General features: G+C 35.8%; 1 protein-coding gene across 1 annotated transcript in view; it reads left to right on the top strand.

Moving 5' to 3' along the window:
• LOC122628024 (neurogenic protein mastermind) overlaps positions 1 to 27,640 on the top strand; it is a 188,063-nt gene that overhangs the window by 17,731 nt on the left and 142,692 nt on the right. The window contains exon 2 of the mRNA XM_043809823.1: positions 26,355 to 26,662. Within this exon, the coding sequence (XP_043665758.1) occupies positions 26,461 to 26,662 (202 nt within the window). The 5' untranslated portion in view covers positions 26,355 to 26,460. The remainder of the gene's footprint in view (positions 1 to 26,354; positions 26,663 to 27,640) is intronic.

Genomic DNA, 27,640 nt, shown 5'->3' with positions numbered 1-27,640 from the left:
AAAAAAAAACAAAAAAAGAAAAAGACAAAGAGAGAAAGAAAGAAAAAGAAAAGAAATAAATTATGGGCAAGTTTTATTGTATTTGACGATAAAAGGACTCGTTGAAATTCCAAGTTGTTCTGATAAACCTCGTTCAGCCTCGTGACTTTCGAAATTGATCGGTTGAATGGTGAACACTTTTACATCCCTTGTACGTAAAAATTCAATTCCTTCTCTCTCTCTCTCTCTCTCTCTCTCTCTCTCTCTCTCTTCTTTCTCTCTGTCTATTTGACCGTCTCTCTATCTCTCTCTCTTGTTAAACACTTTTATTGTTCGAAAAGTTCGATGAATATAGACGACTAGTTGAGTTCTGGTGTAAATCAGTCTAACAACGTAATCGAGAAAGATATCGTCGAACAAACTCGCGGAAACGCAATGTCACCTCCTACGTTTCTATCCGAGGTAACCGATGTCGTACCGTCAAATCGAATCGAACCTGGTACATTTTCAATGCAGTCGTATCGGCTGCTTTATGAAGCTTTGTCTAGTTTAAAACAGAGAAAGAGAGAGAGAGAGAGAGAGAGACAGAGAGAGGAAGAGAAAGAAAGAGAGAAAAAGAGAGAAAGAGAACGAAGGCGACGACGTTCAACCGCTTACACGTTTTCAACTTGTCGTTAATGACAGATATGCTGGAAGGTGTATGTCTATCTGAGCGTTGCATGCCACGCTTGAATTCTATCGCACGGTGGAATTCAATGGCCGTCGCGCCTGCGGAATCTGTCTCTGATCTAAACCATCGGTCAGATATTTAAAACAAAAAGGATATAGAAAACGTTAGATCGCTATGAAAACTACCTAGTTATAACCAATAAATTGAAAATCAATGATAATTTCTATATTTCATTAATTAAATGTCTCGATTAAATAATCGAGAAATGATTGTGTCTTGAATTTATGTGCGAATCGATTCTATCGGATTAAATAATGTTCGGAATAATAATTTTCAATGATTTCTTTCCCCAATATTTTAATTTTTTTTTTTCTTCTTCTTTTTCTCTTTTTTTTTTTTTTTTTATTTCTTTCGTCAAGTACCCTTTCGAATCTATTCATAGATTACATATAATTTTAAACGAAGGATTCTTAAAGAAAATTTTTATTATTTGATTAAGTCTCGCTGTTGGTAAAAAGAAAAGAGAAAGAGAGAGAGAGAGAAAAAGATTCACGATCTTCAACTTACGTACGAATTATTGTCGCATTAGATCAATAGCATTGTTTCTAATAATTCTGTCGCTACATTCTTATATTCCGTTTTCTCTTTCTTTTCTTTTCTTTTTTTTTTTTTTCTTTTACCTCCTCGCAGAAAATAATTCCAAGACAGTTTGTAATTATCGAGACATATAATAATAATTAAGTGTACTTGAAAAATCCAACAATAGATACGAGTTAGAAGTGAGCAAGCATTAGTCGGTCGAGGGTTAAAGGCTAGATTATCTATCCAGCGAGTGGGTTAACGCGAGTCTCTTAGGAAATCGCGTGAGAGAAGAGGAACGAAAGAAAACAGTAGTTAAGTAACACCGTGAAGAAAAGGAAGAAAGAAAGAAAGAAAGAAAAAGACGGAAAGATAGAGAGAGAGAGAGAGAGAGAGAGAGAGAGAGAGAGAGAGAGAGAGAGAGAGATAGACAGAGGGAGGAAGAGAAAGAGAAAAAGAGATAAAATGAGTATACTTTTATATGCTGGTATACTAGCGTAGGAGAGAATATAATGGCGTTAAAAAGTAATGTTTGTGGGAAGACGCCACGCGTTTAAAATAGGTCGTACATATATGTGTATATGTATATATATATATATATATATATATATATATATGCATACACAGACACACATATATATATATGTATATACACTTATAGGAAAGCTTTATTATAGTTCGAGTTAATCATCGTCTTTGATCGCTCTCACTTTTTTTCTTCTTTTTCTTCTCCCCCTTCGTCCATTCGCACCTGAAAGCCACCCGCGTTTCAAGGTTACGCTTTAGTGGCACCGACTATCTATAATTAAGGGAACAATATAGGTTGGGTAATTTTTACAGTCAAACTTGAAGGAAAAAATGGAGAGAGACGGAGAGACAGAGTGATAGAGAGAGAGAGAGAGAGAGAGAGAGAGAGAGAGAGAGAGAGAGGAAGAAAGAGAGAAAGAGAGATAGAAAAATAGAGAGAGATAGAGAGACAGAGACACAGAAAGAGAGAGAGAGAGAGAGAGAGAGAAAGAAAAAAAAAACGAAAAAAGAAATTTCTCTCTCACGGCGCGTTAACTTCAGCTAATTGGAAGTGCACGCAACGATAACGCGGTCAGTTAATAGAGCGTTCGTTCTTTTGCACAACGACGGGTAGACGTTTGTGTCAGGCCCACAAGGGAGGCGTCAACGGCCATGACTTGTTGAAATTTGAAACTCGGACTCTTAGCGATTCGATCTGCGATCTTTCTCATCGCAAAAGGGAGACCAGACCGACTTTATCGTCTTCCGCTATATTAATTAAGTTCCTTTGTATTCTCCTTCTTTCTCTTTCTCTCTCTTTTTCTCCCTTTTTCTCTCTGTCTATCTCTCTTTCTCGGGAGATCGATACGATTAAAAGCGAATTCTTTTTATTGATCCTGTTCGTCTTTCTTTGGTTTGTTCTTGAATGTTTTATAATCTCATAATATCCGTATTATATTATAGAATTATCTTTATTAACAAACAGGCTGTAATAAGGATATGAATATGTAACAAATTTTATTGTTTTATTACGTCACAATATCATAACAATATTATATATATATATATGTAGATATATATAAATATGATTTATACTATCATTATATAATATAAAAAAAGAAATTTTAATATATCCATAAAATATCATAAAAACATAATTATACGTATAAGAGGTATACATACATACATACATACATACATACATACATATATATATATATGTAATTATTTATATATACATAAATGCCGTATAGTTTAAACGACTAATTAATAAATCACGAATATAATCGGGTGAAACAAGCGGTTCCGACTTACAAACGAAACATAGAAAAGAGCCCCGTTGTATTACCATAATCGGCAGCATGTAATGCGCGAGACGAGCATTTACCAACTCGTTCGATACTTCTCTTTAGGCATTATAATATATCTGCGACGTATTTTCCGTAGCACCTCTTAACGAGGTGCCGGACGGAGTTTAGCTCTCGCTCTACGCACCATTGCACCGCTTGCTGAATTCTCTCTCTCTCTCTCTCTCTCTCTCTTTCTCTCTTTCTCTCTCTTTCTCATTCTCCTTCTATTTCTCTCTCTTTTTCTCATTCTCTTTCTCTTTCTCTTCTTCTCTTTTTCTCTTGGCCATAACGCCATCTTCGTGCGCACTAACGCTTGTTTAACAATCATTATTTGCGAGCCCACGGCTATCGACGATATCCAAGATCCGATCGAAATCTCCAACATCGATCGCATTGTATTCTTTCTTTTTCCCCTTTTTCTTTCTTTCCTTTTTTTTTTTTTCTTTCTCTTTTCTTTATTTATTTCTACGTCTGTTCTTTCGTAATAACGTTTCTTTTTCTACTTCGTTTCGCTCGAATTCAAAGAACATCGTGGAATTTAAAGCGAACCATTCGTATTAATTTTTATCAAATAATTCGTATTTCGATTTACGTTGATCTTTATGTTAATAGAAGACTTAAGAGAGAGTATTATTAAGATGTTTCGATCATAATTAGATATTATTGTTAAGAATGATAAATTTCATTGTTTCGTAATGAAACTTTCTATATCTCCGAAACGATTTTAACGTAATTATTTATAATCTAAAATAATAAAATAAATTTTCGATATCTCGTAGCGTAATGACTACAATTAAAAATAATATAGAAGAAAAAGAGAAAAACTGAAACGAATGAAATAAAAACAACGCGATCTCCTCGATCTTGACTTAAGTATATGAGAAAAAAAAAAAAAAAAAAAAGAATCCAGAAGAAAGCAAATCTTGAAAAGAAGAAAAAGAAGAAAATAAACCGAATATCAAAAAAAAAAAAAAAAGAAAAAAAAAGTAAAGAATGATTAAAAAGATCCGCACGTGCGTTCGAACCAAAGCTCGAAAATCAAGCTCGTAGATTTCTCTGTATCATCACGTATCACCGAGAATCTCAGGAAAAGTAGGAAACTAAATGAAACTAAAGCGAACTAAACAAAACTAAATAGAAGAAAACTAAATAAAACAGATGCCAGCGATGGGCATCAGTTGCGGCTGTCGTCGACGGAAACGTTTCCTCCTTTTCGATCGCGGCGACGTCAATTATACTCGAAAAGGAGAGAGAAAGAGACAGAAAGAAACAGAGAAAGAAAGAGAAAGAAAGAAAGAGAAAGAAAGAAAGAGAAAGAAAGAAAGAGAGAGAGAGAGGGCAGGGCGTCTTGGTAATAATTCAGGGATATTACTGTACTCTCAACGGCAGCCAAGAAGTACACGGCTCCACGGTTTACAAGTGCTTTGTGCCCTTCTCCAGCCTATATTTCCTCTCTCCGGATACGTTATAAATGCCCGTGGTAACTCCTTGGGTCACTTTATGCGCCTCTGCCACTCTAGTTGCTGCTTGCTACTTCCCTTTATTCTCTTTTACCTACCTACCTACCTACCTACCTACCTCTTCTTTTTTTCTTTCTCTCTTTCTTTCTCTCTTTCTCGATCTTGCTTCGAAACTTCTTGCTCGGTTATCCAAGATGATAACCGACTACGACTGGAGAATTCATCGTACGATTCGGATAACCATTGTGTACAGTGTATTCTTTCTCTTTCTCTTTCTTTCACTTTCTTTGCCTTTCTCTCTCTCTCTCTCTCTCTCTCTCTCTCTCTCTCTCTTTCTCCTTCTCTCTTTCTTTTTCTCTCGATTTTTCTTTTCAATCGATTTTTCTTCCCCCATCTTTTCTCTACAACGTTTCTATTTTTGTTTCATTCTACACGTTCGTATCTTTCCATGTCTCTCTTTTTCTCCTTACTTTTTTTCTCCACCCCATTCACCTATCTCTTTCCATTTATCTCGTACGAGCGAGTATTCATTTACTTAGTAATATACTTTTCCATACGGTTTTTCCTAATCATTCTGTCTTTCCTTTTCTCTTAGCGTCCTTCTTTTTTCTTTTTGTATTGTTTTATTTGTTTGTTTATTTCGTCCTGCACGTTTGTCCTCCTCTCCGATTCTCTCTCCTTTTTCTTTCTTTCTTTTTTTTTTTTTATTCTATCCACTATCCGACGCTAGGTGTCTCTTTCATTTCGCTTTCTATCTCTTTCATATTCTTTCTTTCTTTTTTTTTTTCTCCTATGCGTTTTTCTTTCGTTTTATTTCATTCCTACTCTCCCTTATTCTATTCTTCTCTTTCCATTTTCTTTTCTTTCCAATCTATCTCTCTCTCTCTCTCTCTCTCTCTCTTCTGATCTCACCATACCCAACTATCCAATCACCCACCTATCCAACCCTTGTCTACTTCCGTTTGTGTCTTTCAGCATTAAAAAAAAAAAGCGCGAAAGAATCCGCTTTCGCTTTTTCGAGTAATTGCTTTTGCGCCGTTGTTTTCCAACTTTTATTACCATCACGATGATCGAGCAACCGACCAACCGAACGACCAACCGACCAACCAACCGACTAACCAATCGACCAACCAACCAACCGACCAACCAACCAACCGACCGAACGACCGTCGTTCATTCGGCTTCCCTTCGTCTCAAGCTCACTCTTAATTCGCGCGCAGTTTTGATATTATCTTTAGTACGATTCGCGAGTGTAGATAACTATGTAAGCAAGTACGAATCGCTTTCCCGTACGATCTCGGACACGAGATACGTGTTTTATTCATTGTATGTATGTATATATATATGTACGTAAGTACGTAGGTAACCAACATAGTTATACTTAAGTATATAAGTACCTACATATCTACCTACGTATAGTAGTAGTACGATTACAATGATCTCTACGAGTTAGTACTTACACATTTTACGTGCTTTCTTTAATTTATTACATCCGTTTCGTAAAAAAAAAAAAGATAACGAAAAAGAGACAAAGAAGAAGAAGAAGAAGAAGAAGAAGAAGAAGAAGAAAAAAAAAAAGGAACGCGTAAAAGAAGAAAAACAACGAATAAGAATTTTCGACTTATCTATGGGATAACTCCTCAAGGCCGATATGTGCTTTTGCTTTTTTATCGTAACAAATTTATTCCCGTCGGATATAACGAAGGACACGTGGGATACCGTATCTATAGCGATTTTTAAGGGGGAGAGAAAATTAGAAAAAAATAAAAAATAAATAAGAAATAAGAGAAAGAGAGAGAGAGAGAGAGAGAGAGAGAGAAAAGATAGAAAGATAACAGCGAAAGTAGATAGTAAGTCATCGTGTGTTTATCGTCGTCAAGTCGTAGTTGAAAAACAAAAAAGAAAAGAAGAAAAAAGAACAAAGAGAATAACAAAAAAAAAAAAAAAAAAGAAAAAGACAAAAAATTTCGACAGGTCAAATCGTCCTCTCTTATACTAATCGACGATAGTATAAGTACTTACCTTTACCTTCTCGTTTCTTCTTTTTCTCTCTTCTTCTGGCTGGCAACCAGGCGCGCGTTAGAGCGAACGTCGGCCAGATAAAAACCTTGTCGACTTCCTGTGCCACCCGCCTTCGTCCAAGGTCGCCTCATTACGCGGTCTCAGGTACAACCTACTATGGCTGCCGACTACTTCGCGGGATATCTCGACTCTAATCGACTCGTTCAAGGCTACGAACTACTACCTATAGTTTTTTTTTTTTTTTTCGGTAGCCTTCTTCAATTTTACTAATTTCGATCAAATATCAATGTTCTCAAGGAAATTAATTCAAACGATTCGAAATCTTATTCATTGATGACGATCATCGAACATTTAAATTTGTCAAAATTTTTCTACGAAAATTTCTGTCTCTTCGATCTAACGTTCCGACGTTTGGAGAAATAAAATGAAATGAAAAAAAAAAAAAAAATGAAGGCAAAGAAAAAGAGAGAAGCGAAATCTTCGACGATTCGGTTAAAATCAGCTGTTAAAATTTCGCAAGTATATAGACGATATCTGTGAAATTGCCTAATCGCATTTTAATAACGTTCTTATGTAATGTTACACGTTGATGAAAATTTTACGAAACTGATATATACTGATTTCAATAAATGCAAATTAACCCTTTCCTTTCGTCCCTCCCTCCTTCCCCCTTCCTCGTTCATTAACCCATCGATCCTGTTATTACTTTATCGTTCATAATTAATTATGTAACGGCATATATCATCTGTGATATCTATTTATAAAGAGAAATCATGTATAATATTTATATTATATATCTTTGGTATATACGGGCCAAAGTGTATAAATTAAATTTTCGAATGGAACTAATCTACATTGTATTTTTATTTTTAAATTTGGCCTCTTTAAACTCATTGGATGAATATTGAAGATTAAAATCGAAAGAAAAGGAAACATGAATCGACAATTTTACAAAATAATAGTAGTATTTTTATAAATTTTTTTTTTCCTACGATAAAACTTAGGACGCTGTTAGAATCTTTGCGAAGAGACAACGTTTCTTTTTTCTATGTGAAATTAAAAAAATTTGAAAATAGTAGTTATCAAATTTATTTTACTTTCTTTCTAAACAAACAAAAAAATAATTGAATAAAAAAAAAAAAAAAAAAAAAAGAAAAGGAAAAAAGAAAAAAGTCAATCGAACGAAACGAAACGTATACGTATTATCAATTTTCACGTTCAAAATCAAATCTGTAGACCTGTAAGAAACATAGATAGCATTTAAAATTATTACTAAGTACTGTATCGCAAAAGTAACAATCTCTTATTTTAGATTTGATTTTTATTCGTTCCATCGGATAGTTATACATATACTTAGTAAACGTTATGGATATAACGATCGATAAAAGGTTTGATTAAGTTCGAAGAAAGAGAGATAGACGTCTCTCAAAAGGAAAATATTCCTTTTGAACGACCTTTTCTTTTGACTTTGAACCCACCCTGAAAATCGTTGCAAAATGCGTTGGTGGATACGCGTCACGTGATACCAGAAAGCTTATCCAGATAGAATGCGTGTAAAGAAGGCTTATGCGAATGCGGGACGAAATAAATCATGCGAACACATGTGTATATATATATATATATATATATTTTTTAGGTTGCAGTCGCATCGATCATCTACCGATGCGTTATACGAGAAAGAAAGATAGATATATTGTGTCTGTGTGCGTGTATGTGTGTCTATATCTACTTATGGATAACTTGACTGGAATCTGTATGTATTCTAGCAAACATCTTCCTGGTTCATGAGAGATAAGTCTCGAACATTGAAAATGCCAGAAGCGACGGATCGTGAATGTCCGGCAGATTTGAAATTTCTAATATCCTTTTCTAATCGATCTTAAAGACCTCCCTTGGAAAAGTTCCTTTCGTATTTCTACGATTGAAATGAAAAAGTTATTAATTATTATCAGTTATTATATTGACCGACGCCGAAAAGCGTCGAAGTGAATTTTCTTTAAATAAATTTTTATGTCGTACGATTTTTTTTTTTTTTTTTTTAAATAAAATATATCGTTTCTAATCGTTGATTTGTTCGAGATAACGTTTAAAATTAGACATCGAACATCGGACGAAAATAAAAGTCGATAATGTACAACGATTGTCATCGATGATCGCAACTATGACGATCGACGCGTTAAGAAACTGTCTTCATCTTTTTTTTATTTTTTTGCAATAAATTCGCTATTGATTCGACGAATATATTTCTTTTATTTCGTGAAAGGAAAGTAAGAAGTATTTAGAAATGGCGGTATGATCGAACGGTATCGAACGCAAAACATTCGATTATTTCTATACGCACGATCTTCTCGATGTCGATGGGCCAAAACGTGTCCACGTATTTGCAAGATTTTGCATTTCTCATGACGACGATCTCTCTTTTTCTTTCTTCGTCGCGAAATAAGAGAGTAGAAGAAAAAGAAGGAGACGAAAAAGAAACAAAATGGATGAAGAAAAAAAAAAGAGGAACAAGAAAAAAGAAATTTCTTGATAGAATCGAGAGAAACAGATTAACTTAGGATACATCGGCTAGAGATTTACAGTTGGAATTTTGTTCCCCACCCACCCTCGTTTCAATTTATATGGAATCGTTCGAACGATCGATCGATCGATCGATCCTCCGTTTCTCCAGATTATTCGCCATTCCGTATAAAACAACAACGTCGTGACTTTTTCTCAAACGGCAAAAAGATCTCGCATTCCGTGTTAAAACTCGCTTAGCGATGTTATTTTAACATCGACGCCATCGTTCCTTTACAATAAGAAATTTACGTTCGATTTCCATGGCGTACTATCACGGAGAAAAATAATTTGCATTACGAAGTTAGTATATACTATCATCGATCAAACGATCTTTTTCCCTTGCTAGTAAGTACTTACTTAGTTGCTAGGGAAAAAGTAAGTAATAAGTAAGTACTTATTTACTTACTTACTTATTTACTTCGTGCGAGTTTGCAAATAATTATTGACGTTCGACCAAGATTATTGCGATTTAAATATAACGCAATCTTCTCCTTCTTTTTCTTTTTCTTTTTTTTCTCTTGATTATTTTTCTTTCACTTTCCTTTTATTTTTTTTTTTCAACTTTTCTCCTTCCTTCCCTTTCCTTTCCTTTTCTTTTCTTTTTCTTTTTCTCTTTCCTTTTCTCGTCGCGAGCATGAAGAATTTATTCGAGATACACGATAACGTACCGCGAAAAGACACTTTAATGACACCCGCTCGACTGTTCCTCTCTCGTTTATCTTCGTATCTCTTTTCTTTTCTATCCGTCGGACAAGCCTCTCTTTCTTTCTCTCGAGAGATCGGTGTGGTTCTTACACTCGAACGCGTTCGTAACTAAGCGCGGTTTTGCCGGACGTTTACGACGAGAAGCGACGGATCCTCCGCGAACTGGAGCGGCTCAATTGATCCCGCAGCGTTCTCACTTTTCCACGGATCCGATGATCATTCGAAAACAAAAAAAGAAAAATAGAAAAAAGAAAGAGAAAGGGAGAAAGAGAGAGAGAGAGAGAGAGAGAGAGAGAGGAGAGAGGAGAGACAGCTCTCTCGATGTTCAAAGAGAGGCTCGTTTTTCTTCAAGAAACGAGCAAATACACCGAGTCGATCTTCTTCTTCTTATTGCGAAACTTCCTGCCAATTTTTCTAACGATTTCATTTTAAATCTATCGACGTTTACATAAAAAAAAAAAAAAAAAAAAAAATAAAGGAGAAGATGAAAAAAAAAAGAAAAACGGAAATACAAAAGAAGAAAGGAGAAAAAAGACAAACTCTATTTTCTCGACTTTCTCTTCTATTTGCCGGTCGAACGAACGATAATGTTGAGAAAAGTTCGAATAATAAGCTAACAGTAAAAACACGAAACGCTATTTTATTTATAGAATCTATTAATACTGAAATACACTTAAAACATACTAATTCTGTTTTGTATTGATCTGATAATTTAGCTCCGATGATAATACATAAAAAGAATATATATCTGTTCTATATATCTATGCTATTTAGAAAAAAAAAAAAAAAAAGAAAAAAGAAAAAAAGAAATGTTGTAACGAAAAGAAGAATCGATGAAATAATTCAACTTCGATGAAAGTACATATAAAACGAAAAAAAAAAAGAAATATATATATATATATATATATTGAAAAGAAAAAAATATCTACGCTATAAAAAGAGAAAAGAAGAAGAACAAGAAGAAGAAGAAAGAAATACGGAAGGAACAAAATATTCGTCACGTAAGAAAGAAAGAAAAACAGAAAGAGGATAAAACCAAGAAAAAAAATTAAAAAAAAAAAAAAAAAAAAAGAAAAGAAGAAAAGAAAAACAATGAATAACAAATAATCGGTAAAGTCAACAACAAAATATCATATTTATTAACGATCTAAAAACCCAAAGATAAGATAGTAGCAACGCTTGAAAAAATTTAACGAGAAAGAATCGTTGCCTTTTTCGAATAAAAAGGAGAAACAATGACAGAGAAGATATCCATCCTCCTACTTTTCCATCTTTTTCTTTTTCTCCTCTTCTTCATCTTCATCTTCATCTTCATGTTCATCTTCATCTTCTTCATCTTCATGTTCATCTTCATCTTCTTCATCTTCATCTTCTTCTTCTTCTTCTTCTTCTTCTTCGTTGAAGCCGCAGGCCTCGAAGAAGAAACGGTCGAACGGAGGAACGAAGTCGGTCATCATCGTCGACGAATCCAGTTACTTCGCGGCGCTCCGAGCGACAATCGATTCGTCTCCGTCGGGCATAACCGATCTGCCAATATCGGGCCTTTCCTGTGTTTAGACGAAGCTTCGACGCTTCACCTGTACACACCTGCTCCGTTGGCGGGCAGGTAAACGCGTAACACTTCTCTTTCTCTCTTTCTCTCTTTCTCTCTATCTCTCAGTCTTTCTCTGTTTCTCTCTCTCTCTCTCTCTCTCTCTCTCTCTCTCTCTCTCTATCTCTCTATCTCTCTTTCTCTCTCATTCTCGTAGCTGTGATCGGCCCCATTTATGAATGAGACGTCTCTCAAAGCGGTCTTTGCATTCGTCACGGCCGTGCTCTTTCCTTCCTCCTCCACCTACTTCTTTGATCGTCGCCGATCCAAACTTCTCTCTCTCTTTCTCTCTCTTTTTCTTTTTCCGTGTTTCTGTTTCTCTTTCTCTCTTTCATTTTATTCTCTTTCTTAGTCTCTGAATCCTGATCTCGATGATCGACGGATCGTCACAAGGCATTGTTAAAATAGTGCATTTACCGAACGCATTACGTTCCATTGGCCAGTTCGAATGCGCTCGGTAATATCGCTGGATTATATATACTCGGAGAGAGATATGTATGGGTTGGATCATAAGTAGCGGGATATAGGAAAGAGACAGAAGAGTCCTATCCTAGATTTTCATAGATCATTTTCTTTGACGCGTTAAAATCATTCTCGAAATGATCTCTCGTATAGGAAATTGTCTCGGTCTAACGTTAAGATAACGGTGAAGATAATATCTTAAGAATTCGTGATATCGGTGTGATGGAAAAATAAGAATAACAGAAAGGCAGACAGACAGACAGACAGACAGACAGACAGACAGACAGATAGAGAAAGAAGAGAATTACGAAAAAGCGTAGTAACATTCGATGATAGGATTTTCCCATGAAAGAAGGGGTGGAAGACACGGGGCATGATGTACCAGGACCAATCAATTGTACACGCCATGTCTTTTTCTTTCTTCCGTTCTTCGTTTCGTCTCTCTTTCTCTCTTTCTGTCTTTCTTATTCTTTCTCTCTCTTTCTCTTTCTTTCTCCATCTCTCTATTTCTTTTTCATTTCGTACGTTCACTGTTTCTATTCGTCTTTTCCTTGTCTACGTATTCGTTCGTTCGTTCGCTCTCTCTCTCTCTCTCTCTCTCTCTAGTATTTTTTATTTCTATTTCTCTTTTTATTTAATTAGTAAAGAACGTTGTAATTTAAGTGAAAAGAAATGGGCGAGTGTATTTGAATTTTAAAGAAGAATCGTTTGATCGAGAAATTTTTCATTGTCTTTTCTTTTTTCTTTTTTTTTTTTTTCTTTACCTGTATGCGTGTACACATATATAGATGCATTCTTCATTTGTAAATCAATAAATTATCTCGTATATGCAGGAGAACTGATGCCAGTTTCCTCTTCCTCTTCCTCTTCTTATTCTTCCTTTTCTTTTTTTCTTTTTTCTTTCTTTGTTTTTTTCTTTTTTTCTTTATTTCTTTCCTTTTTCTTTCTTTCTTTCTCTCTTTCTCTACCGGAGAGATTGGTTGGTAAGTACATTGCGTTTAATTGCTTGACGATTATACGATGTAATTGCCGTTTCCGTATGAGTATTTCTATATGTGAAAGCTCGTAAGATTTGTAAGAAATCAGTTTGACAACGTATATAGCTTTCAAGTGTTTTATTAGGAAATTAATTAACCGTCCGACTAATTAAGTGTCAAACGAGCTACGAAGGAATAAAAATGTGATTGTATGTTGAAAGAAGATGTGTGTGTGTGTGTGTGTATGTATATATATGTTATAAGTATGTAACTTCCTGAATTGCCTTACTATGTGAGATTAAAAATATACTGATTAAAGATATAAATTTAGAAATTAGATATGAACCTTACTATATTTGCAAATTGCTATCCGTTATAATCACGATATGAATTGATCATTCATATTCATCTTCCAAGAAATTAAAATTATAATTATAATTAACTATAAAAGTCATCGGGATCTTAATGAATTATTGATGAAAATAAAATAAAATAAATGCATTAGATATGAATCTTACATATATATATATATATATTTGCAAAATATTATCCGTTATAATCATCATTTTAATTGATCATTCATCTTTTCACAGATTAAAATTAAAATTAAAACAACTAACAAATTCATAAACATTATAATGAATTATTGATGATAATTAAATAAAAAAATCAACGTGTAAATAACATCTGAAGCTTAATAAGTAGTTAGATTTCGTAAAATATCATCCGTTATAATCGTCACTTTAATCGATCATCGATCTTTTCACGAACTAAAATTATTCATTATTCGGGGAGATGCCGAATGAATTATTCATGAATAATTGGAATAAAAATCGACGATTAAAGAAATGAAATAAACGAAAGAAGAAGAACGAGAACAAACGAGCGAGAAAAGAAAGAAAAAAAGCTTCTCTATGTGAAAAAAGGAAACGATGCAAAATGAAAAAGTAAAAGAAAGGGAAAAAAAGAAAAGAAAAAGAAAATAGAGAATAGAAAAGAAAAGAAAAGGAAAGAAAAATGAAGCGAAGAAGGAAAATAATAGTTGTACGCGATCGTTGAAGTCTCCTTTGTATTCCCAAGTCGTGACACCGAGTAGTCGTCGTCTCGGTTTGGTTTCCCGGTCGAAGATCGTGAAAGTGTAAAGAAACTGCGCTGCAGATCCACCGCGTGCGCTCGCTTATCGTAGAAGGATCGATAAAAATGCAAGGTGGCACGCGGCCTGGACCTTCGCTGACTCTACAAACGGGTATACGATAGGGTGGGCGGACTAGCAACTAGTGGAAGGCAACTGGAAGGCAACTGGAAGGCAACTGGACTGGACTGGACTGGACTAGCAGCCTACAACGAACAGTCGGCAAGCTTATCCGGCTTTCTTGGTATATGTATAGTAGTATCTATACGTATACTTACGTATATACATATTCGTTAGGTTACGTACGTTTCTATATATGTATGTATTTATGTATGTATATATGTGTTTATGTATAAGTGTTGGTAGCTAGAAACCTCACACGGTAGATTCGCCGATCTCGAAGGCGCCACGCAAGTCGGAAGAGAGACGCCTCGCCCTATCATGAACCTCCTCACGTGCGAGCCACTCTACCCTCCAACGACGCATGCTTATCACTTTTCCAACGAACCTTTTACCTGCTTTTCCATGCTCCCGGAATGTAACAGTTTTTAAGCGACAGCTATCGGACATTTATCGTGCCTACTTAGTTTATTTTATTTGTTGGAAGATCGACTTTAATTCTTGTTCGATCTGTTTACATTCCATGCAGCGCGCACATACGCACACGTATATATGTATAACGCACATACACATGCATATATATCAAATATATATTATGTATAATATAACAAATATATGATATATACATATATATATAAGTATGTATAATATTTATATAATAATAATAATAATCAAAAATTTACAAAAGAAGAAATAGAAAAAAATCGATAAATACGATCATACAGTATACATACGTTTCGATGAATACGAAGACTAAGCAAAAGAAGAAAAAGTGAGAAAGAGACTTACTAACGATAAAAAAAAAAAAAATACTATCTCAAACATTCTTGCATATCTAATTAACAAGAAAACCTTAATGGTATTAGAAAATTAGATCAAATGCCTTCTTCATTTCATACATACATTTTGAATAAATCCGAATGATTTATCCTCTATTCTCTGTATACCTACATCTGTTTATAAGTACGCGCACACAAATGACAGAGAAAAAAAAAAACATTACGTGTAGAGTACATACTTATGAGGGAATTCATAAAAAGGGAATCCTCCGATCGAATTTATCGATCGTGTTACGCGATCGTCGATGTCTCATACTATCTACTAGCAGCACGTATCGTCTTCGAGCACGCGAACGCGTTTCTCAGCAGGTGCTTGCTCGCGCGTGCATACGGCCTCCTCCTTTACCTCCTCATTCTCCTTATCCTTCTTCTCCTTTACCTCCTCCTTCACTTTGTCGTTCTCCTCCTCCTCCTCCTCCTCCTTCTCTTCTTTCTATGTGCATGCATGCATGCATGCATGCATGCATGCATCCATGCATTCGTCCGTGCATGTGCATCGGAACGTCCAATGTCGCCCGAGAAACGGGTATTCTCGCTGAATAACCGAGTAGAGAGGAAGGAAAGAGGAAGAGACGACGACGACGACGACGACGACGACGACGACGACGACGACGACGACGACGACGACGACGACGATGAGGACGACGAGGACGTGTCTTCTGAGACTCGATCGAAATAAGAAAGAGGGAGAAGGAAACAGGACGCGTTCGTTACAGTTAACCGTGTATATATAATCCTTCGATTATTCTTAACGGGCGATCGACTTCTTAAGAGAACCATTGTCGCCGTGATTTAGGCTATAAAGAGAAAGAGAGAGAGAGAGAGAGAGAGAGAGAGAGAGAGAGAGAGAGAGAGAGAGAGAGAGAGAGAACAATGAACTTATCGACGGCTTCTCTGTCTCTTTCTGTCTCTTTCATTCTCTTTTTCATTCTCTTTCTCTTTCTCTTTCTCTCCTTTTCCTTTTCTCTCTTTCTCTATCTCTATCTCTAGTCCCACCAAGCAACAAGCTTTTACCGTTGAACGAGTGTTAAAGAGTCTCGCGACACTCTCCTCGTTTAAACAATAATCCGATATCGAAAGTGTAAATACATCAATGTAGTATATACGTTTCGTGAAATGATTTTTACTTTATCAAAAATTGAGTTGTACGCGATTTTATATCGTCGTACGATACGATTGAATTTACGATTGAATTTTGCTCGACTTTCGTTTAGATATAATTTGTTTTTCCTATTCTTTTTGATTATACTTTTACCTTTGCAGAGAAATTATGTTATTTAAAAGGATATTAATTACGGAATTACGATCGAGTTTATGTTGGGTAACATCGCCGTTTAGATGTAATTTATTTTAATCGCGTTGTAGATTGCATGATAACCATGTATCGATTATCATTGTTCGCTCGTACTTTTATAACGATTATTACGTTAGAATGATAACGAATGATTTTGGATAGAACGTGTACGATATATTTTATATTGAGTTGTATCGTGTAACATTAGAAAAAAAATTAGGCTATAGATTTTGTCGTATAATATCAAGGTTTTATTTGCGAAACGATTTTTACAATAACTTTGAAAGCACCCAATGTGTAAATCGATCCAATTTAAAATCAACCGACTCGATTTATTTATCCCAACGTTTAGCCTACTTTCTCCAAACTAATAACCGCGATACATAAAATCGAGGCTCCCCCGCCAAACGATCTCTATCTACCATTCCTTCCTTTATTATACTTCCTTTCAAAATCTTAAAGAGAAACGCTCGTGGTACGATCGAAAGGAGGATATAAAAAAAAAAATTTATCAAGAAGAAGAAGAAAAAAGAAAGAATTATTTCTTTCCAATACGAGCACAAATGCATTTTGATCAGGAAATCATCGGATCTCGCGATCGAGACGATCGATCGATCGATCGATCATTAATTTTATCATTTTTCATAACGATTTTCTTAATCGAATAAAAATCCAAAAATTAGAGCCGTGTTAAAACTATTACGACGTTTAATTCGATTCGCTATATCTCTCCGTCCTGTTCTTTTTATCCCCCTTAGTCCCCGTTGCCCTTCACCTACGCTACGAAAACGCCTTTCCCTGTACCAACGTATGGTAGACTACTCTTATATACCTTATCTTTCTCTTACGTTCGTTTATATACAACAAGTAGAGAGAACCGGCCATTACGCAGTAAGGAGATATTCGATTCGATAGTCGATCGAGTTTTATAATCGTCCAATGACTGCCTCGATCGATTGTCTTACGAACGAATCAATATTCTATTTTGATTTAACGAAGATTTAATCCGTTCGATATGATTATTCTTAACCATTTTGATTCTATTTAACGATAATGCAAAATATTAGTATTAAAGTATATTGATATTAACGAAATAATTATTACAAATTAATGTATATTTCATCGTTCAAGCAAAATGAATCATTTTTTAATGCTTTCAAAAAACATTTTTGTATTTTTTTTTTTCTTTTGGAAGAACAAAATTTTTGGAGAACGTGTTCTCCAAATAAATGTGTCTGTGCACCGTATATCTAGAATTTACGAAATACAATTTTTTCTCTGCCAACGGAATTTCGAATTTGGACCGCCGGATTCGTAGAAAACACGCGCCATTCCTGTACGCGGAACACGGAACACGGAACATGGAATACGGAACACGGTACACGGTACACGATACACGGTACATGAGACACGGAACACGGAACACAAAACACAGAACACAGATCACAAATCATTCAATCAATGCATTTCTAGTGTAACCAACTTCGCAATTTCCTCTTCTCCCCTTCATCCCCCCCCTCTCTCTCTTTCATTTCATATTTCATGTCGATCGTATACCGACTCTTACTCTCCTTCTCTTTTCTTTTCACTCGTTTTAAGCCTTGTTTTACAGCTATAATTTTCCCAAATTAAATTAGCCGTACGATTTCCCATAGAAATAGGAGAAAAAAAAATTTACAACAAAAACAACGATGATAATAATAATAATGATAACAAGGAGAAGTTACAAGAAGCAAAAAAAAAAAATGTGAACAATTTATATTAACAATTAAACGAGCACCCACGAAATAAATACATACGTTCGACCTGTCATTATAATAAACGACGATAATACTAAAGAAAATGGTACAAATAATTACATAACGAAATTACACCAACTCCACATACAAAAAAGTAATGACACTTAACTATAAATACACAAATCCGTACAAAAAAAAAAAAAAAATAAAAATAAATAAATAAATAAATAAAAAAAAAAAAGAAATAAATACGATTCTCATACCGGAACGAATAGGAAATAAGATCGCGAGATCATTAATATATCGACAGAAAATAATATCCAATAAATATGATAATTAATAATTTACGTTTCGTATGATGACATGATCGAACGAAAATAAAAAATAAAAAGATATGTAATAAAGTAACGTAGATGTTTTGTAGCAGGTCGATAGAGGGATCATCTCCGTTGTTAAAAGGAGAAAGGAAACACATATTTAGGGTTAAAACTAGGGTGGGAGGGCGTGCACCGGTTAAGATGGAAGAAGCGATAATAGCGGGATCGCCGTTTATACGGAACGTAGATAGGATCTTGGACCTGGAGTCGGAAGAATAGACGAGGGATGCCGTTACCAGATGCACACGGCTGAAGTCGGTGCTGCAGATCGGGCGCAACGATGGTGGGATGCACCTTCGTACCTGTTACCTGCTGCCATACACATACACATACACACATAAACATATACAGACAAACATACATATATATACACACTCTCTCTCTCTCTCTCTCTCTCTCTTTCTCTCTCTCTCTCTCTCTCTCTCTTTTTCTCGTATGTATGACGGGGACCAGACCGAAGGGAGAAACTTGGGATTAATCTGTCGGTGGCACGCGCCACCGACACAGGTGGCTCTTTAAAACTTGCCGACCAACTTCTCTCTCTTTCTCTCTCTTTCTTTCTTCTATATACAAACACACACTCTCTTTTTTCTCTTTCTCTCTTTCTCTCACTTCGAGAACGATGAAAAACATATGACCGTACACGTCTCTTCTTTTTCTTTTTTCTTTTTACTTATTTATTCCTGTCTTATTCTCTCTCTCTCTCTCTCTCTCTCTTTTTTCTCTCTTTTTTCTCTCTCTTTCTCTGCTTTTAAACGAATCGACATGCGAAACTGTCTCAATCGTAAAATCTCTCTCGTCGTAAAAGTGAACAAACAGAGTTAATTAGACGCAAGTATTTGATGTAAATTGCAATGCTTTCCTTCTGGAAAGAAAAGAAAAAAAAAAAAAAAAAAGAAAAGAAACAGGGAAAAGAAAGATGGAATATATTTCATGGGACGATTACAGGTTCGCTTACATCCTTCGCTAGAAATTAGTAGAGATCTACGGTTAATGTGGATACGCGACTGGCTAATTTCCCACGAACGACTTCGCGAAGTCGTCGCTAGCTCAAGGATTATACTCTTTTAACTTCGAGAAAACCGGAAAAGAAGAAACTTCTTCGGCTTCGAGTATACTTCGGACTAAAGTATTATCAACCGGTCCTTAAGGAATTCTCGATCAGATTTGTAGTACTTGCTACGATAATCTTTTAAATAAGGCGATGTAGTTTTATACTATCGATAGTATCAAAAAAAAAAAAAAGAAAATTAAAGAAACGAATAACGGAATATCACGTGAATCGAAAAATAGAAAAGAAAAGCGACTTTTCGAAAAAGAAAAAGAAAAGGAAGGAAAGTGATGAAAGAGATGAAAAATATCCAAACGTGATTTCTAAATGTCGAACGAAAAAAAAAAAAAAAAAAAAAAAAAAACAGAAAAGGAAAAGAAACAGAAAAGGAAAAAGAAAAAGGAGAAAAAGTGACTAACGACGAAGTCACTTTTACCGTTTATACGTTCTACCTGTTAAACTTCATAACATCGAGAACTGGAATTACTTGACCCGAGTGACGACTTGACTCCTGTCAAACGTCCCGCACGTAAAACCGCATATAAACGCTCCAACGCAGAATGCGTTTTACGTGGGTTGACCGAGCGCGATATGCTCCAGTAGTCGCTGTCAATTTTTTTTTTCTCTCTTCACGAGTTAAACGTAAACGCAATCGAACGCGTCGTCGAATTAGATCGATCTGTCTTACTGAAAAAAAAAAAAAAAAAAAAAAAAAAACAACAAGAATAAAAAGAAAGGAAAACAAAAAAAGAAAGTACTTGTTGCCTATCATCATGGAAGAACGAAGACACCGGTTTTAACAATTTATCTTTAACCTCTTCTTCCAACGTAAACTATAAAAATCGAATCGAATTAATACCTATATTCCAATTGAAATCAAATTATAATGTAGATATATGCAGGTTGAGATTCGTTGCTGTTCTTGGTATCATCCGAGTAATGGTGCATACATGTACCTAGTAATGGGGTTAATGAGCGAGAGAAAGAGAGAAAGAGAGAGGAGATTGTTTTTTTGTTGTTCGAAAGCTCGATCGAGAGTCGATGGTAATCCCTCGTTGAGTAGATTGCGTCGACGAGAAGTAAGGATACGCCTCGCGTGAATATTCATGCACGCGTGTATCTACTCTTTCTCTCTCTCTCTCTCTCTCTCTCTCTTTCTGTCTGTCTGTCTCTTTTTCTATCTCTCTCTTCTTCTTCTCTTCGCATGCTTTAAGACTCGTACGCGATACGAAGCTAGAGTTAATCGCCGATACCGAGAACGATCATCATCGATACGTCGATACCAGTTCGCGATAAATCCGAGTTGCGCTTTCCGATCCAACAAGAGCGTGTACCTTAATTTTCTAATTGCATGGAGAGGGAGAGAGAGAGAGAGAGAGAGAGATAACTATATAGAAAATTATCGTTCAAAGTTGTACAGTAGTTTATGTTACGTTACTGCTCGATAATTATTGAAAGTTGTTTAAAAAGAACAAAAAAAAAAAAGAAAAGAAAGAAAAAAGAAAATGAAAAAAGAATAAATAAATCAAAAACCAGTAGATTCGTCGGTGTTACAAATAATAGACGTGCTGTTATATTTTAATAACAAGAGATTTGCTGCAACTTTTAATAATTTGATAAATAAATAAATAAATAAAAAAAAAAAAAAAAAAAAAATGAAAAGTATGAAAAAAGAAAGAACTACGAAGGCAACGATTAAATTACGATACGCATTTTCATACGTTAACTATCAATTGTATTAATATCGAACAAGTTCGATTTAACGTAAAGATCGAACATTGGAATATACGTGAGAAAATATTTAGGTAAATCCGTAGGATCTATGGATCATCGTAGCGTATCTCGTCGAATCGATAAAGATTCGATGTTCTTAAACGTACTGATGCATTTTAATACGCTTATCTATGATATATCTATGTATCTATACATTCTATCTAGTCGGTTTGAAAGTTATAAATAAAACGTAAGAAATCGATAGGTTTATTATATCGAAAGGAAAGAAAAACAAGGGGATGTGGCGTAAAAATGAAGGGTGAGAAAATAGAAGTAAGTATATTTCCGAGGATTCCTTTGGGAGATTCCATACGAGAGTGTTCGTTTATGATCCGTAGAGTTGCATAATGTATTATCGAGTGAATTTTCGTTGCGTGAGACTCGATGCCAATTCTCAACATTTCTCTGGTGAACCTCAAAATGAACCTCGAGTGAACTCGTTGAATACGTTTACGCGCGTGCGTAAGAGAATTCTAGTAGCTAAAATATATACACAAGTGCATATATATGTGTGTGTGTGTGTGTGTATAGATAAAAGAGAGAGAGAGAGAGAGAGAGAGAGAGAGAGAGAGAGAGAGAAAGAATAAGAGTAAGGGAGAGAAGGCTCCTCGGTCGAGCAATTTCTTGATGCATATTGTCACGCGTTGTTAAGCCTCGAGAGCACCGCCATTACGAGTGAGCCACCGTTCGTTCGTTCGTTCGTTCCTTGTGTTGCTTACTGTTGCTACTACTAGTAATAGTAATAGTAGTAGTAGTAGTAGTAGTAGTAGTAGTAGTAGTAGTAGTAATACTACTACTATTATTCGTTGGATCGACGAAGTAGGAAGAAGAAGATCCGAAGGATCGGCGACGCAAGAGGATCTCGTCGAGAGTCTCCTTTATTACGTGCGGTTTAACATGCCGGACACATAAGCATCCTTCGATATCTCTTCTCCTTTTTCGATTTCTTTTTTTCGTTTAAAGGGAATAAGATTGCAAGACGTCAAATGGAATGAACGAGTTCCACGAATCTTACGATCGATCGATCATTATTTCGTTTGTATTACACTTTGCTGGTTTCATGAGAAATATTATGTAAATGTACGTTTATATATCACATTATAATATAAAAAGAATTATGTAAATGATAAATAATAAATCATTTTATATATATATATATATACACACGCATATTATGTATTAGGTAGTTATATAATATAAGATATATCATTTCCCAAGTTACAAATATATTTATTTCCTTTCTAATTTATCTTTCTTTCTTTCTTTCTTTCTTTCTTTCTTCTTCTTTTCACGGATTAAAACTTCAGATCGTTCTGTTAGTTTTGTTTGTTAAAAATATTTAAAAAGTCAAAAAAAAAAAAAAGAAGAAAAAAGAAAGAGAAAAAGAAGAAAGAGAAGATTTCAGATTGACGGTTACGGTACTCACTTACGTATTATTTACGAATGAGGAAAACGTAGAGTCGTCGAAGGGAAAGAAATAAATAAAATAATTCGAGCGCGTAGTTTCTATTTTCTGCTCGTTAGAGAAACACGACTAGGCGGCTAGCTACCCTCCACCATACGGACGATCTTTCCCGATCGCTCGACCACACGCGAGAGAGTAGCGCCCAGAATTTTTCTTCTCTACGCAAACACGATTCCCTTTTGCTCTTTCTCTCTCTTTCTCTCTCTCTCTCTCTCTCTCTCTCTCTCTCTCTCTTTCTCTTTTTCTCTTTCTTTCTCTCTTAGTGCACGAGCCAAGACTCGAAACTCGTTTCACTGTTGCTGATACTCTGGCGTTTCCTCGTCCACCTCCTTCGACGAGCTTTACCTTCGTTCTTAAGACGTAAAGAGTGCCTGCCAGAGAAAGAGAGAAGAGAAAGAAAGATAGAAAGAGAAAGAAAGAAAGAAAGAAAGAAAGAAAGAAAGAAAGAGAGAGAGAGAAAGAGAGAGAGAGTAGCGATGGTAGTCCTATGGGCCCCGTGAGAGGGATAGTTAGTAAAGTACGCGGCCGTTCAGGGACCATAAACAATGGTTTTAGCGACTACGTATATACTTCGAGCCGACTCCCACGGTTGCAAAGAGAGAGAGAGAGAGAGAGAGAAAAAGAGAGAGAAAGAGAGATATATATATATATATAGTAGACGATTCCTCTCTTCCGACTTTGCTAGCGCACGATCTTTACGTTGGTACTTTGGCCAACTACAACTTGGCCACTTTGCTTTACTTAAGCCCTTTTCCCTAAGGCCAACCTTTACCCAACGATCTTTTATTCTTCTCTCTCTTTCTCTCTCTTTCTCTTATTATTTTTCTTTTTTTTCTTGTTTTTTTTCTTTTTTTTTTTTTTTTTGGACATTCAATAGCATTTTCTAGTCACTGATAAAGACTAGAACGTTTCATAAAGGAAACATTGGGAAAACAAAGCGAAACAGTCTGGTAAAACGAGTAAATACGTGTACGGGTTTACAGGTGTACAATAGATGTACAAATAGATCTATGATATTTATACGTACATACATATATACGTGTACGTACTTACATATTGTACGTTGCGCATAATTACATGACGGACGATATAATCGTTGGATGACTAACGCTCGTTCTTTTCTTTCTTTCGTGGCCGGCGAACACAGCGACGGCGACGGAGCAACCTGGTTTGTTTTTTTTTCCTCTCTCTCTCTCTCTCTCTCTCTCTCTTTTTTCTATTCTTTTTCTCCTTTTCCTCAATTCTTTTTTCTTGTCTTTTTTTTTTTCCTTTTTTTTTTCCTACGGAATTGCTAAACTCCGGGCGTTTTGTTCTTTTCGGTATATACATATCTCTAGTCTCTCGGCCGGTGCAAGGGTGTCAAGTAAACTTTGCACAGTATGCCTCCACAGTAACGTTCCCATACTTATCCAGACGTTAAGTGGGAAAAGGCCGCCGACTTTGTTTCTGCGTTAGCTTCTTTCGCCTCTTTACACCGCTTTGTCTAAGTCGCGTAATTCGCTCGAGTATACGAAAGACGTTTTTATGCGTTACTTGCCAATCTCTCTCTCTCTCTCTCTCTCTCTCTCTCTCTCTCTCGGAATTCAAAACGACGTAGAGATCTTATTTATTTCTTCCTTGTATTTTTTCTTTTTTTTTTTTTTTTTTTTTTTTTTTTTTTTTTTTTTTTATTAAAAAGAAAAGAGGGAAAAAAGGAGAGAAAGAAAGGAAAAAAAAAATATGAAGAGTACATACCTCTTTTCGGGCCTCGTCTGACCGTGACCGTTCGAAAGGAAAAAGAGAGGATCACCCCTCAAACTTCTTTGCCACCCCACCAATCCCCTCTCTCACGAGAAAGAATCGAACTACGTTTACTACGTTCTGTTTCGCGATGTAAATCGACGGAACGCGGGAGTGTAGTTTTGAATTTCACGGATGAACGACGAATGACGATTTGCGCGACCGCCTGGTGAAACCTCTCTTTCCATCTCTCTCTCTCTCTCTCTCTCTCTTTCTTTCATTCTCATAGTAACACCGTTCCTTCTATCCCACGGATGTAGAGTGAAAGAAACCAAAAGGAAAAAAAAAAGAAAAGAAAAGAAAAGAAAAGAAAAGAAAAGAAAAAGAAAAATAGAAAAGAGGAACGAAATTTATTCTTGAAAATTTACGAACCACCGAGAGTTCTTCTCGTAACCTTGAGGGATCGACGATTTATATCTGAGAAATGAGAAGATCCATTTATTGATATAAAACGAAGGAGAGTAAACATTGTACGAGACTAAACGTAAATTCGATTTAATTTATACGATTGTTATTAGACGTTAATGATGTCGTGTCATCTCAAGGATAATCTCCACGATGATAACAACGATCGAGGATATTGAAAGAAAAAAAAAAAAAAAAAAAAAAAAAAAAAAAACAAGAAAAAAAGAGAGAGAAAAAGAAACAAAGGGAAAAAACGAAGGACCAAAAAATAAAGAAAAATAAATAGAAAAGTAGCGGCTCGTCACGAAGTTGTGGCAATCGTGAAAAGGTTCGAAAGATTCGTAGTTTCGGAGTATCGAGCGAGAGAGATAGTGATATATAGAGACATAAAGAACGACTAGATGAACGTTGACGAGAAAATAAGAGGGAAAGAGAGAGAGAGAGAGAGAGAAAGAGAGATAGAAAGCGTGGACACGAAATTACGCTTCATTCATCCTTTCATTCATCCGAGAATCACTCCTCCCACCGTGCCGCCCTCCGAGGTTGGCTAGGCGGCCCGGTGTGTCGCTTTGCGGCGGCCTTCTCGGACATAATAAGCAAAAAAGATCACCCGGCAGGCCATTACGTAGAAAGGAACGAAGAAATTATCTACTCCGGGCGTAAAAAGCGTGGCAAAGGCAATTCCACCGTGGTTGGACCACCGAGACTTATTTTTGTTATCCTTCGTCGTCGTTCTCGTCGTCATAGTCGTCTTAGTCGTCGTAGTTGCGTCGTCGTCGTTGTCGTCTCTTTTCGAAAAGAATACTACCTACCTTCTGTCATCCTTCGTTCTGTATAACGATATCTAGAGAAAGATGATCCTCCCTGTCTATTCTTTAACAATTGATCTCTTCTCACTCTGACTTCACGTTTTTTCGAGTCATTGACCGAACGCGAACTGTGACCGATCTTTTTCTCCTCGTATTCGTCGTTGTTTCTTTGTTATCATCGTCGTCGTCGTTGTTGTTGTCGTTGTTGTTGTTGTTGTTGTATGTTAGGAAAGAATCGAAGATACACCTGCTCTATTACGTTCGGAAGCAAAAAAGAAAATTCTATCGGAGCCATTTGGGATTCATTTTCTATATGTTTGTAATACGATTTTGTATACGTGCGAGGTCGTTCTTTATTTCGTTATATTAAACTGGAGAGAAAAAATGATGACGCAGGATTTATTTCGATTAATTAATAATTATCGAGTTTTTGGTGGAATCAGTTTTACCTATCAATTCTTAATTAATAATTTAAGATATAATAATAATAATAATAATAATAATAATAATAATAATAATAATATATTATAAATTGTTCAACATGTAATATCTGCTTAATCGACTGCAAAGTTTCACAAAAAATATCTTTTACTTCCTCAAAAAAAAAAAAAAAAAAAAAAAAAAGAAAGAAAGAAAGAAAGAGAAAAAAATAAAAGAAAATAAAGAAAAGTACAAATAAGAAAATAAAAATATTTTTTCCTGTTTCAGAAAGGAAAGAGAACGGTGACACAGACGCCTCGTCCAAATCGGCGAGGTGTTGTCCGAGGTGGAGGAGGGCGTCGGGAGGAGAGGGTTGGAAGGAGGGTGGCGTGCTATGATCAGCATGGAGCTTCCGGCCCACGCGACGCAGCATGGTGCTCTTCACCTGGGGGTCGGGGTCGCGGTGAATCCAGGTGATCCAGCCGGAAGTACTCTAGCCGCCATTCATCCGCATCCCCAGGATCCCTTAGCCCTCCACCATCACAATCACGCTGCCGCGACACCCGGAGGTATGCATGAGGAGTCCAAGAAAAAACGTATGTTTCTTCTTACGAATCCTAACTCCATTTCTCACAGTTCCATGTCGTAGATAATAATTTAGATTATTTCCGATCATTTTCGTTGTCTCAATTATATAATACTTTTTATCGTTCGTGTTTTCTTCGATAGTTTGATTATTACAAAGATATATTGGAAATAATGAAACGTTTGATTTATTTTTTCTTTTTAAAAAATCTATACACATATTTAATTTCATTTTCTCTTTTGACATCGAAAGTATCGGAATGAAATTTCAAAGATAATTACGATATGATAATTAATCAATTAATACCAAGCTGAACGAACATTAACACGTGTTGCGAATGTTACCTCGTATAAAAGAAAAAAAAAAAAAAAAAAAAGAACAAATTGTAATACTGTATTTTATATAGAAAAAAAAAAGACAAGGAAGAAACTGAACAATTTTTCTCAAGAAAATTCCATCAAAAGAAAGATATATATATATAGAGAGAGAGAAAGAGAGAGAGAGAGACAGAGAGAGGGAGAGAGAGAGAGAGAGAGAGATTATTTATTAAAATCGAAAAGTCGATCGTATCCCAGCGAAGTTTCCAACGCTTTTTCATCGACCGATCGAAAAGCAAGGTGGCGCGAAACATTCGGCACTCTCTCGAAGAGAAAAGAGAAAGAATGAGAGAGAGAAAGAAAGAAAGAAAGAAAGAGAGAGAGAGAGAGAAAGAGAGAGAAAGAGAAAGAAAGGACGGTATATAGTCGCTGTTTTGTCGCCGTAATTGGTCTTCTTCTTGTCCGCGTTGCAGAGTCGACGTCGGTCTTGTAAAAACGACCCCAGGTGAGATGCCGACACTCGTACACACAAGCTCGGTTCTCTCTTTCCACCTGGTGTCGTACTTTGCACCATTTCTGAACTCCGTATAGTAATTCTGTGCTTTTTCTTTACCCTATCTTGCTCTCTCTTTCTCTCTCTCTCTCTCTCTCTCTCTCTCTCTCTCTCTCTC

Source organism: Vespula pensylvanica, chromosome 1 (assembly GCF_014466175.1).
Source record: "Vespula pensylvanica isolate Volc-1 chromosome 1, ASM1446617v1, whole genome shotgun sequence".
NCBI lineage: Eukaryota > Metazoa > Arthropoda > Insecta > Hymenoptera > Vespidae > Vespula > Vespula pensylvanica.
This window is presented reverse-complemented; position numbering and strand designations above follow the sequence as displayed.